The sequence below is a fragment of the Phaseolus vulgaris genome, chromosome 6, assembly GCF_000499845.2.
Source record: "Phaseolus vulgaris cultivar G19833 chromosome 6, P. vulgaris v2.0, whole genome shotgun sequence".
Classification (NCBI taxonomy): domain Eukaryota; kingdom Viridiplantae; phylum Streptophyta; class Magnoliopsida; order Fabales; family Fabaceae; genus Phaseolus; species Phaseolus vulgaris.
Genome location: NC_023754.2, coordinates 6,082,345 through 6,094,306, shown reverse-complemented (window position 1 = coordinate 6,094,306; position 11,962 = coordinate 6,082,345). Strand labels below are relative to the sequence as shown.

The 11,962-nt window shown below is 42.1% G+C and overlaps 1 protein-coding gene across 1 annotated transcript; it reads right to left on the bottom strand.

Moving 5' to 3' along the window:
• Nucleotides 1-1,294: 1,294 nt before the first annotated feature.
• LOC137831005 (OBERON-like protein) lies at nt 1,295-4,545 on the bottom strand. The gene is made up of 3 exons (XM_068638482.1): nt 4,295-4,545; nt 2,581-3,692; nt 1,295-2,131 (listed from the first exon to the last, which is right to left on the bottom strand). The coding sequence occupies exons 2-3, from the start codon at nt 3,665-3,667 to the stop codon at nt 1,524-1,526; spliced, it is 1,695 nt and encodes a 564-aa protein (XP_068494583.1). The 5' UTR covers nt 3,668-3,692; nt 4,295-4,545; the 3' UTR covers nt 1,295-1,523.
• Nucleotides 4,546-11,962: the final 7,417 nt, after the last annotated feature.

Sequence of the window (11,962 nt, the reverse complement as noted above, 5' to 3'; positions counted from 1 at the left end):
ATGATAAAAATAATAATCATTTATCTTTGGGAATAACATTACAACAGATAAAATATTTATTTATCTTTTATTTCCAGAATAATATCACAATATCTTAATAATAATATCACAACAGATAAAATATCTTTTTATCTTTTATCTCCAGCATAATATCACAACAGATAATATATCTTTTTATCTCTGATCTCCAGCATAATATCACAATAGATAAAATATCCTTTTATCTCTTATCTCCAAAATAATATTCAACAAATAAAATATTTATTTATCTTTTATCACCAAAATAATATCTCAACAGATAAAATATTTCTTTATCTTTTCTAAAATAATATATTTCTTTATCTTTTATCTCTAGAATAATATATTTCTTTATCTTTTATCTCTAGAATAATATATTTCTTTATCTTTTATCTCTAGAATAATATCACAACAGATAAAATATTTCTTTATCTTTTATCTCTAGAACAATATATTTCTTAGTAACTGCTAAGTCACCTTAGTAATAGGGTACACATAAAGAAGAACGTGACCTATATAGTAGCCACTTTATTTGGGTCTCTACTTAAACCCATGAGTATATAAATACCTAAATTCTCTCAAGAAGTACATATATTTTGTTATTCATTGATTTATACACAATCATTTGTATTCTTACTAACTAGAGTGTCGGAGAATCTTCTTTAAGTGCACCATCACTTATTTGAGTAACGGGGATATTCTTATCATACTCACATACACCTCGAAAGAAGGAAAATTAATCATCCGTAAAAACAATAGTCAAATTCATTCTCTTCTCCCTCTCTTGAACTCGGCTTTTTGTTATAATACTTGTGACTATAACTTCAATTGGATCATTAAATTTTGAGATTTTCCAAAACGTGAGTTCTTTTGTGTTGGAATTGAATATATATATATATATATATATATATATTATTTAATTGTATTTCAATGATTATATTTTATAATATTTTATGACAATTGAAATATAATTAGCAACTCTAGACTCGTCTCTAGGATTTAAACATCTCTACTAATAGCACTTTTTTAAGAAATTCCGTATTATTTATATGGCAATTGATGCCACTCACTGAAATATTAATTGTTTGGATACACTTGATAAGTATTTATAAAAGAAACTAAGTGTCTCCCGAAAATTAAAATTATCTTATATATAAATTAAAATCATATTTTGGAAATAATAGATAAAAGAACTTCTATTAGAACTTCTTTATAACTAACATTAACTTAATTCATTTATCTTCTCTTCTCTTTTAAATCCTTATTGAGAAATTAATAACCGTCAAACAATCTAACTCAACTTACCAGTAATGACAATATGTAAGAGTCAACAATTCCTTACAAAAAGCATAATAATAATGCTTAGAACAAGCCTAGTTTCAAACATATTTTAGACCTTGTACAGAAAACAGATAAAATTGATGATTACATAGCCATAGAAGGGGCTCATCCATAATTGTGCAAAGGGAATGACTTCGCTATAACAGGGATTCACAAGCACAATCTCAGGGATTTGTCCGAAAAGGGTGGCCCTGAGTGTCTGGTTTGGGAGGAGCACTGTACAGCAGATCATGGATTTTGGAATACATCAGCATCTGAGAGGGGTCACCACCATTACTGCTCTGCGAAGCACGAGAAGTCTCCTGCAATTTGATCTTCTCGTAGAGATACTGTTTCTCAGCCTCGGCTTCGTTTAATCGTTGTTTCAGGTAGTTGCTAGTAAATTCTTCCTCTGATTTATCTTGCTTGGCAAGAGCAATCCTCTGAAGCCTCTCAGCCTCTCGTTTAGCCTCATTAGCCTTCAATTGGAACATATCAGCCTCCGCATTTTTTAGCCTCACAATTTTCTCCAGCTCTTCTATCTGTACCTTCCTTTTCTGCCTCTCCATCTTCAACTCTGCCACTTCCCTGTACTTGTCAGCTAGTTCACGATCACAAGCTTCGAGGGCCATGCGAGCCTTCTTAAACATCCTCATCTTCTCATCAGCTACTATTTCCATCTTTCTTATAGCCTCCTGCACTACTTCAGCAATTCTATTGCATGCATCCTGTGGAGCAATCAACCTTCCACTTTCTCCATTTTCCAAGCCTTTTGCAGAGTCCACCTCAAGCTCTTCAATTAGTATATGCATTGATTAGAACAAGAGGAAAGCATACTTACATATTACAACCACACATGTCAACCCCCACCCCACACACACACACACACAAACAATAGCCCTTGCTTAAAAAGCAAAGGAAAGAAATTATAATTGTAGCATTAACATTATTTATGATGCCTGCTTTTATAATTATAATGATAGCGTGCCACTGCTACCCATTTTCTTCCCATGGGTTCATAAATTGAACTTCAGGGTTCAATAAGGAGAAAATTGGACATTGCAGAAGTAATTTCAAAACATGTAACAAAGAAAACATATGCAACACTGCAGTCTAACAGCATTATTTATCATTTCTATATATAGTTTTGGTGCATTTTATTTTTTAATCAAATACGCAAAAGCAAAGTGATATTGCCTTATAGTGTTATATTAAAAGGCACAAAAACAAGATTTCCAGTACCTTGGAAAAATATCAAAATTGCCCTGCAAGCAGCCTTTGAATCTATTTTTTTACTTTTCAATTTTTCCTTCAAATCATCACACTTCCAAAACAACTTCCTTCCTCGAGGGTCTTTACTCCCGTGAAATATTCTGCTAACATAATCAAGTTCCCTCGTTAAGGCCTCTCCATCCCATGACGGCGCACAGTGCTGGAAGACGTCTTTAACCCAACCCAACAGTTCTGATGTCCTATTGCAAGCTTGACACCGGAAAACCATTTCACTAGGTCCTGCCCCGCTCTTTGAAGAAGGGCCCATGCAAATAAGTTGCTGACGAATGGCACAATCTGTGTGAGTCCAATGAGAACACAAATCACATCCAATCCAGCGGCATGTATTCACCTCAAAGTCAAACTTGTTGCAGATCACACACATGCAAAGATTGCAGAAACCACTAGTGTTGTTGCATATTTCACAGGTACAATCATCAGCTGGAAGCTGGTTTTGGCACGCTATGTTTCTGCATCTCTTATAGCCAAAGATCTCAATCAGGGAATTCTGTGAAAGACTGATGCTAGGATGCAAAAATCCCTGAATTCCAGTATTTATTGCAACAAGGATTTCAAGTTGCACTCGATGTGCTCTGACCAGTGTCTTGGCTGTCAAATCAGTTCTACCCTGAACAAACTTCTGCAAAATGAAAAATTCTTCTCTATGCTGCGAACCATTCCCTCCCTCAAGGATAACTCGAAGTCCATTCTTCAGCTCTTCTAGATATTCCTCGGGTAGACGATGCATTTTTTCACATATTGTACCGACACTTTCTCTGGCAATGTCCTGAAGAGTAACTTTGTCTGCACTAGAAACACGGTGAATCACTTTCTGCTCAAGGCAATTAATCTCTGCTTTTCCATTCTCCGTCTTCTTGGTGGTAGGTGCATCAGCTGTAGGCCATGTTTCTTGGGAACTTGCACTTTCAGCCGGAGATTCACGGATATTGTCAGAGTTTGATCTAGGTTCATCAGGAGACAGAACAGGGTCTGAGGAAACAAGAGACAGCGATGTTTGTAGTCCTCCAACCTGTGATTGCGAACGCAGAGGGAGCATTTTTGGAGAGGACCCCTGGTTGATGCTACAGAAGAAGATGATATACCATTTAAAAGATTTACACTGTTAATGCTAGTCACTAGCGCAAGGGATTATATGCACATTTATAAACCACAACCCAGTTTAGGGCAATCATTGTTAAGTAAACCCCTAAATTAGTCCTTAATTAAAAATTAAAGTTGCTGGGTCAAGACATTTTACTCTACGAAATTATAAAAACCCTCTGCTAATTGAACTAATTTGGGGATTTACTCAACTATCAGTGTTTGTTAGCATTGAATAGATGAAGATCCGACTGCAAGTGTAAATTGTTAAAAATAAAACAAAATTCATAAAGCTAACAAATCAAGACTAAGATAAAAAGCTTCTCATCAAGCTCGACATCTTACAAACACGAACATATGAGCTCTTAAGCTAATTGCTTACTCAATCAAGTCCTTAATATGAAAATCAGCAAATTTGCTTACATAATTAAATAACTGTGAGATTTGATCGTTCCGTGAGAACATACATAAAAGAATCACACTCTAAACAGCTGAAACTAGATTCCGCTTAGTCAAGGTTTGGAACTAACAAACTATGCAAAAGCTAAAAGAAGAAATGAAGTTTGAAATTGGAGAAGCTTACTGTCCTGAGGAACTCAAAAGGCAGATCGAATGATGATGACGATGATGATGAGATTGATTCAACACAGCAATGGCTTGAAAGAAGAAAACAGAGGAAACCTAACTCGACAAGAGACAGGAAGGGAAGCCCGTGTTTTTTAACGCAATGGGTAACCGATTCAGCCGGTTCTCCGCATTAAACCCGTGACCAACTAGTCTGGTCGTGATTGTGAATTTGTGATATTACATTCCATCGTGACATTTGGGGAACTCTCCTTAACGGTTTTATAGTTTTTTTATTCAATGTTAATGATTGGAAGATTATTCTTGAATACGTTTGAAATAAGTTTGGTTAACATTTTTTTATATATTTTCAAATTTTAAATTAGTTAAACTAAAAATGAAAAAATATTGATAGAACTCTCCTTACTTTATTATCTTGTTATTAACTTTGATCTTTCGTTTTGTCCTCATTTCAATTTTCTCAACAAGGATAGCTACGATGACACGTCCATGATTTTTTAACAAGAAATGACATGTTTAGGCATAAAAGGACCATTAATAATTGCAATCCAGATTATCGCAATCAATTGATTCTATAAAAATCTTCAATTTAACTTTTCTAAAATTGCTAATTCACTCCTTCAAACATAGGTGATCTATTAATATTGGCCTATCAGCAAAAGGTACTTTATTCTCGTCATTCTAAAAACAAGGACGTGAAACATGAATAAATTTCAAGAACTACTTTATATACCAATTGTTAAAAATGTAGGTTAAGTTCAAGAGGGGGAGGGGTCATGAATTGAACTTTTAAAAATTTCTTTAAAATCAGGACTAGAATGAAAATCTTACAAAAAAAAATTATCTTATTAGAATATCAAAATAACATATTGAAAATACTTTTAACAACTAAAAATGAAAAAAATTTAATCAATTAATTTTTATCAGATTACTTCAATTAAACAATTAAATTTCTTAACACATAAGAACCACTTAAATTTCATTATAAAAATGTAAAGAGAGAGATAGAAAGAGTAGAAGAAACATACATAGATCTTTTATATTAGTCCACCCTTCCTCAAGAGTTACACTAGTTGAGATATCCCTATAACAAAGAATCTTTACAATCAAGAATCATTAAACAATCACTCTTGAACACTACAAGAATGACCTATACCTTAAGCAACACCTTGTTGCTCTAAAGAAATCAGAAACCCTATCCAATTTCTATACAAGAATATCATAAACAAGTGAATTTAAGAACAACTACACCTAAATTACAATAGATACAAACAGGTTGTGGAAATTCAGAAAACTTTTTACAATCAAAGAAAGTAATCAAATAATGTTCCAAGAATCAAAAGTACTCACTCAGTATAAACTATGCTTTCAAAAATCAATTTTCTCTCTTTCTAAAAATTTAAAAGCTTCTCTACCGAAAGGTTTTCAATATACATTTTTATAATATAAAAAAAACACTTTTCAAATTATTCTATTATTTTTAATGGATTAAAAATTCGATTCAACCGATTGATTTCACTAGTGAATTAATTGAAATCTCTAAACTGTTAAAAATATAATAGATAACAACATCCTTAAAATAAAAGAGTTTTCAACCTATTAAATAAAAAGTTTTAAATGATTAAACATTTCTATAGAATCTTTTGAACTTTTAAGTAATTTTAACAAGTTTTAATAGATTAAACATTTCTGTAGCATCTTTTGAACTTTTAAGTAATTTTAACATCTCACCATGCTTGTTGCGGATAAAAAGATGTTGAATATGGTTGGTCCTACAGGTTTTTCTATACCCTCATACATTTTATGTTAATGACATCTTTTAGTTTTGGAGGGGTGTAACAACAAAACTCTTAGAAACCTGAACTCCTTTCTTAATGAATATGGAGTCTTCTCGGGCCAGTTTATTAATCACTCAAAAAGTTCCTACTACATTGCCGATAACTTTGCTAGCTTCAATAGGAAGGTTCAAAGTTTTATCTCCTGCAATCAAGGTTCTCTTCCATTCAATTATCTTAGTGTGCCAACACTAGGGTGGAGCCGGTTGGCCCGTTGGTCCGTGTAAATAAAAAAAATAATTATTTTATTTTTTATGTATAAAGAAAATTATACTTCACTCATCCATTTTTGCAGTGTGACATTTATTTTATTTTAAAAAAATAAATTTAATGTACTAAAAAATGAATGTTTGTATCATCTAAAGAAGTTAATATTAAGAGTGACAGTGGATGTGGATTTAGTTTTAAGTAAAGTCTTATATTTAAAATTTGTTAATAAAAAAATATTATTGTACCGCCCTGGTAGTGGGAAGTGATGACGTGGCATCGAGCTATTATATAGGCGTGTTGCATGGGACACTTGGCTGGCAGAAGGAAAGGAAGTCGGGGGGTTCGTGTAGTCGCCAGTTATTAAGTTGGCGTGCTCCGATCTCCAGCATACCTAAACCGGCGGTCACCGGGTTGAAGATGAAGTCGCCAGATGTGAACCCAGGTGACCAAGTGATTAGAAGTCGCCGAAACAAGGACATCGCCGAAGATGACGGCAGATAGTCATTTCCCAGCTGGTCAGAGGATGAGGTCGGGAGACAGCTTGCTTGAACATATACGGTGAAGCAGGTAGCGCAGATCATGAAGGCGGCCGGCGAGACCACAGGGAAGGTGTGTACGAAGGCACCCGAACTCGCCACCCAGAAGAGATCACGCTCCAGGGCAACTGTGCACTGAGTTGTATCATGCATAAGTAACTTAGCCAAAAAACCTGAAGAGTAAGAAGTAGCGCCCAAGTCAAGGATGCTCCAGATGATGGCACGTGTACAGCTGGATGCGAGCCACGTGTCCAGATGTGTAACTGCCAGGAGAGAGAAAGTGCCCAGGTATATAAGAGTTTCCAACGAACTTCTAAGGTACGCACGTTCAGATTATTTCTTTACGCTTACGAGTCTTGAGTACACTGAGAGAGAACTGGTCACGGTTCCTTAGAGTTCTTGAGTTTTACTCTTAAGTAATTGGTGGTTCAGTCGCTGACTTGGGCGTCGGAGTGTGATCGGCCGCAGCGGCGCCGTTTCGTCTTTTGCAGGTTCTTGAGGTGGATCGCGGTGAAGGACGGAGGCTAACACGGCGCATAAGTCGATCCAAGTTTGACGAGGCAAAGCTCCAGCGTTTTGGTCAACAGGCAGGATCATCAGGCGCCCACCGTGGGGCCGTGTAAAACCTGTTCCCATCCACAGTGTGAGTTCTTGGAGGTTTCTGCGGTTTCTGTTTGGTTGTGTGCTGGTGCAACCATTTTCCACCGTTCGTTTGGGTTTTTGTTCGGTGAGGTGAGGTTTTTTGCTGCTGGCGCGAGTTTTAATCGGTAAGATCTGAGTTTTGTTGCTCGTTTGGATCTTCGTGGAAGAAGCGTGGGTTTTTGGTGGAGTTGCGAGTTTCTGTGAAGGTTTGCTGTGTTCGTGAGGCTGTTCGAAGTTTTTGCGAAGTTCTGACCGATTGATCGCTGAATCGATCGTTGCTGTAGAAGGTGTTGTTCATCGCTCTCTGTGATTCGTCAAGATTTCATGAGAAAAATGAGAAGCAACCGTCAAGTCCAGTTGCGCCGTTGCTGCTGAAGGCGCCATGACTATGGCGCAGATGGTCGAAATCATGTGTTCGCTGCAGGCGAATGTGGAAGCCTCGCGTATAGAGCAGGCAAGAATGCACGAGGACCTGGTCGCCTCTCGGGCCAGAAATGATGAGCTCAGCAGAGTGACTGAGGAACTGCGTCAAGCTCTTCAGGAGCAGCGAGGGCGTCCAGTCGCTGAAGAGGTCACGCCATCAACGCCGCCTCGCGTTTTCCCTATGCCTTTCGCTCAGGCGATTACAGACACGCCTATCCCCGCGAGTGTGGTACCTGTGAAGGCTGTTTTTACCGGCGTGGAGGATCCTGAGGCACATCTCACCACGTTCCATACACAGATGATGCTGTCAGGAGGATCAGACGCCGTGTACTGCAAGATGTTTGTGAGCACACTCCAGGGAACGGCGCTGGAATGGTTTGTGAGCCTGCCTACAGGTCACATAACCAATTTCCAACAGTTTTCGAAGATCTTCGTCGAGCAGTACATAGTGAACAAGGCACCGCCCAGGGTGTCTTATGATCTGTTTGACATAAGGCAGTACCAGGGAGAGTCCCTCAGGGACTACTTGAATCGTTTTGGGGCTCAGATGGTCCGCTCGCCGGCCAAGGACGAAGAGATGTTGGTCTACGCGTTCAAGAAGGGCGTGCTGCCGGGACCCTTCTGCGAGGCGTTGATCAGGGCTCACCCCGCCACATTTGCTGAGGTTAGGCGACTTGCGGTGGCCCACATCGCCGATGAAAGTGAGGTCGCCGAGAAGAGGGGAAGCGTGGCTCCCGCTAGGCCACGTGCCCAGACCAGGATCCAGCCACAGAGGGTGCTGGAGACAGCGGCGACCAAGAGGGATCAGAGGACTCGCCATCCTTACGATCCAAGGAAGAACAAAGGCAGGGCCCCAGGCCGCCCTCAACCAGCACGCCGGGAGTACAATCGCCCCCCAAAGCACAAGTTTGTCATGGGATTGGCGGACCTGATCGCCATACCCAATATATCAGCTAGGCTGAAGGCGCCCGAGAAGGTGGGTGATAAGGTGTTGGGACCAAAGCCAGACGCCTGGTGCGAATTCCACCAGGGCTTTGCCCACACCGTGGACTCATGCTTAGCTCTAGGATACCAGCTCGACGACCTGGTCAAGAGCGGGTTCCTAAATGATTATTTGCTGGATAGAAGAACAGGGGGCGCGTCGAGCTCCCATCCAGCAGGTGGTGAGGCTCAGCAGCACGAGATGCCTACCCACGGAGAAATCCACACCATTGCAGGAGGTTTCTCGGGTGGTGGATGCACCGCGTCACAGAGGAAGAAGTATGCGAGGTCTGTGATGACGGTGGATATGTTTGAGGACCACTCGCCGGATGTGGACATTACGTTCACAAAGCAAGATCTTCGGGACGTTGTGCCTCATGACAACGACCCCATAGTCATCTCGCTGATCACAGCAGGAAGAAAGGTCCACAGGGTTCTGGTGGACCAAGGAAGCTCGGCAGACGTGATGTTCTGGCCGACTTTCACGCAGTTGGAGCTACCCCTTGACCAGCTGAGGCCCTATGGAGGGTGTTTGTATGGTTTCGCTGGTGACCAGGTGGAGGTCAGGGGGTATATTGAGTTGAGGACTACGTTTACAGATGAGGCGGGCTCGAGAACAGAGAAAATCAAGTACCTTGTCGTGAACGTTCCTTCAGCATACAACATTCTGCTGGGAAGACCCACGCTCAACAGAATAGGCGTTATACCTTCGACCCGGCACATGAAGGTGAAGCTGCCGTCTATGGAGGGGGTGGTGATCACCATCAAATCCGACCAGAAAGAAGCGAAGAAGTGCTATGAGAATAGCCTGAAGAACAAGAGGTCAGTGAGTTACGTGACAACCACCCCGCCTCTTGGTGTGAAGCCCAGGTAGACGGTAATAGAGGAGACTGCCGGAAGCGACGTGGTGATGGTGGATGCTGAGCTGGGGGAGGGGAACGCCGGTCTAGAGGAAGAAGAGGCGAGGAATCGCCCTGAGGAAGCGAGGGAGCTGGGAATCGCCAGGGCGGTGATCGCCAGAGAAACCAGACCAAAACCCGTCGAGCAGTGGCTCGAAAGAGAGATCGGGGGAAAGATCTTCAAGCTGGGGAGATCTCTGGAAGTTGAGCTCCAGGACCAGATCGCCAAGGTGATAGAGCGGCATCTGGATGCGTTTGCATGGTCCGCTTCGGACATGCCCGGGATCGACCCCGACTTCTTGTGCCATCATTTGGCGATGGACAGCCAGGTGAGGCCGGTACGGCAGAGGAGAAGGAAGTTCAACGAGGAGAGGAGGCAAGCGATTAGAGACGAAACCCAGAAGCTCCTCACTGCAGGCCATATCAGGGAAGTCCAGTACCCTGAGTGGCTAGCTAATGTCGTGCTGGTAAAGAAGAGCAATGGGAAGTGGCGCATGTGCGTCGACTTCACCGATCTGAACAAGGCTTGCCCAAAGGATTCGTATCCTTTACCAAGCATAGACGCCCTGGTGGACAGTGCTGCAGGGTGTAAGTTGTTGAGTTTCCTGGATGCCTTCTCGGGGTATAACCAGATCAAGATCTTCCCATGGATGAAGAAAAGACTGCCTTCATGACCGAGAGATCGTGCTACTGCTACAAGGTGATGCCATTTGGGCTGAAGAACGCGGGGGCCACGTACCAGAGGTTGATGGATCGGGTACTTGCACCAATGCTAGGAAGAAATGTGCAAGAATACGTAGATGACATGGTCGTGACCTCGCCGGAGAAAAGCAAGCACGTGGAGGACTTGGAGGAGTTGTTCACCACGATCGCCAAGTTCAAGTTAAAGCTGAATCCCGAGAAGTGCATCTTTGGCGTGGAGGCTGGGAAGTTCTTGGGTTTCCTCTTAACTGAGAGAGGAATAGAAGCCAACCCTGATAAGTGTGCTGCCATCTTGACGATGAGGAGCCCGACCACCGTGAAGGAAGTGCAACAGCTTACAGGTCGGATGGCCGCCCTGTCTCGTTTCGTGTCGGCTAGCGGAGAGAAGGGCCATCCATATTTCCAGTGTTTAAGGCGGAATAACAAATTCGCCTGGATGAAGGAGTGTGAAGAAGCCTTCGTCAAGCTTAAGGAGTATCTGGCGAGCCCGCCGGTTTTGTGCAAACCGCTGGTGGGAACCCCTCTCAGGTTGTATTTTGCTGTAACTGAGAGGGCGGTGAGTGCGGTGCTCGCCCATGACCAAGATCAGGCTCAAAAGCCCATTTATTTTGTTAGTAAGGTGCTGCAGGGCCCCGAAACGAGATATCAGGCCCTGGAGAAGGCTGCACTGGCAGTAGTCTTTTCGGCAAGGAGGTTACGCCACTATTTCCATAGCTTCACGATACTGGTGATGACTGACTTGCCCATTCAGAAGGTCTTGAAGAAGCCCGACGTTGCTGGGAGGATGGTGAAGTGGGCGGTGGAGCTGTCGGAGTTCGACATTAAGTATGAGCCCCGAGGTCCGATCAAGGGGCAGATCTTCGCAGACTTCATGGTCGAACTCTCGTCTGAAGTGACACGAGTTGAAGGGGATGACTTTCGTTGGGTGCTTTCAGTGGACGGATCGTCGAACCAGCAGGGCAGCGGTGCTGGAGTCATCTTGGAAGGACCCAACGGCGTGCTGATTGAACAGTCCCTGAGGTTTGCCTTCAAAGCCAACAACAACCAAGCAGAGTATGAGGCGCTGATCGCCGGAATCTTGTTGGCCAAGGAGATGGGAGCTAGGGTGTTGATGGCTAAGAGTGACTCGCTGTTGGTCACGGGGCAAGTAACAGGCGAGTTCCAGGCTAAAGATCCACAAATGGCGGCTTACCTGGAGTATGTACAGGAATTGAAGAGTTCCTTTGTCTCCTTCGAAGTAGTGCATGTGCCTAGAGAGCAGAATGCCCGAGCTGACTTGCTAGCTAAGCTCGCCAGTTCCGGCAAGGGGGGTAGGCAGAGGACGGTGATTCAAGAAACTCTGAAGACGCCTAGAGCATTTGTGGCAGATCACCTGGTTCTTCAGATAAGCAAATCGGCGGAGAAAGCGGCGAGGAGTCACAGATCTTTGACTCAAGAG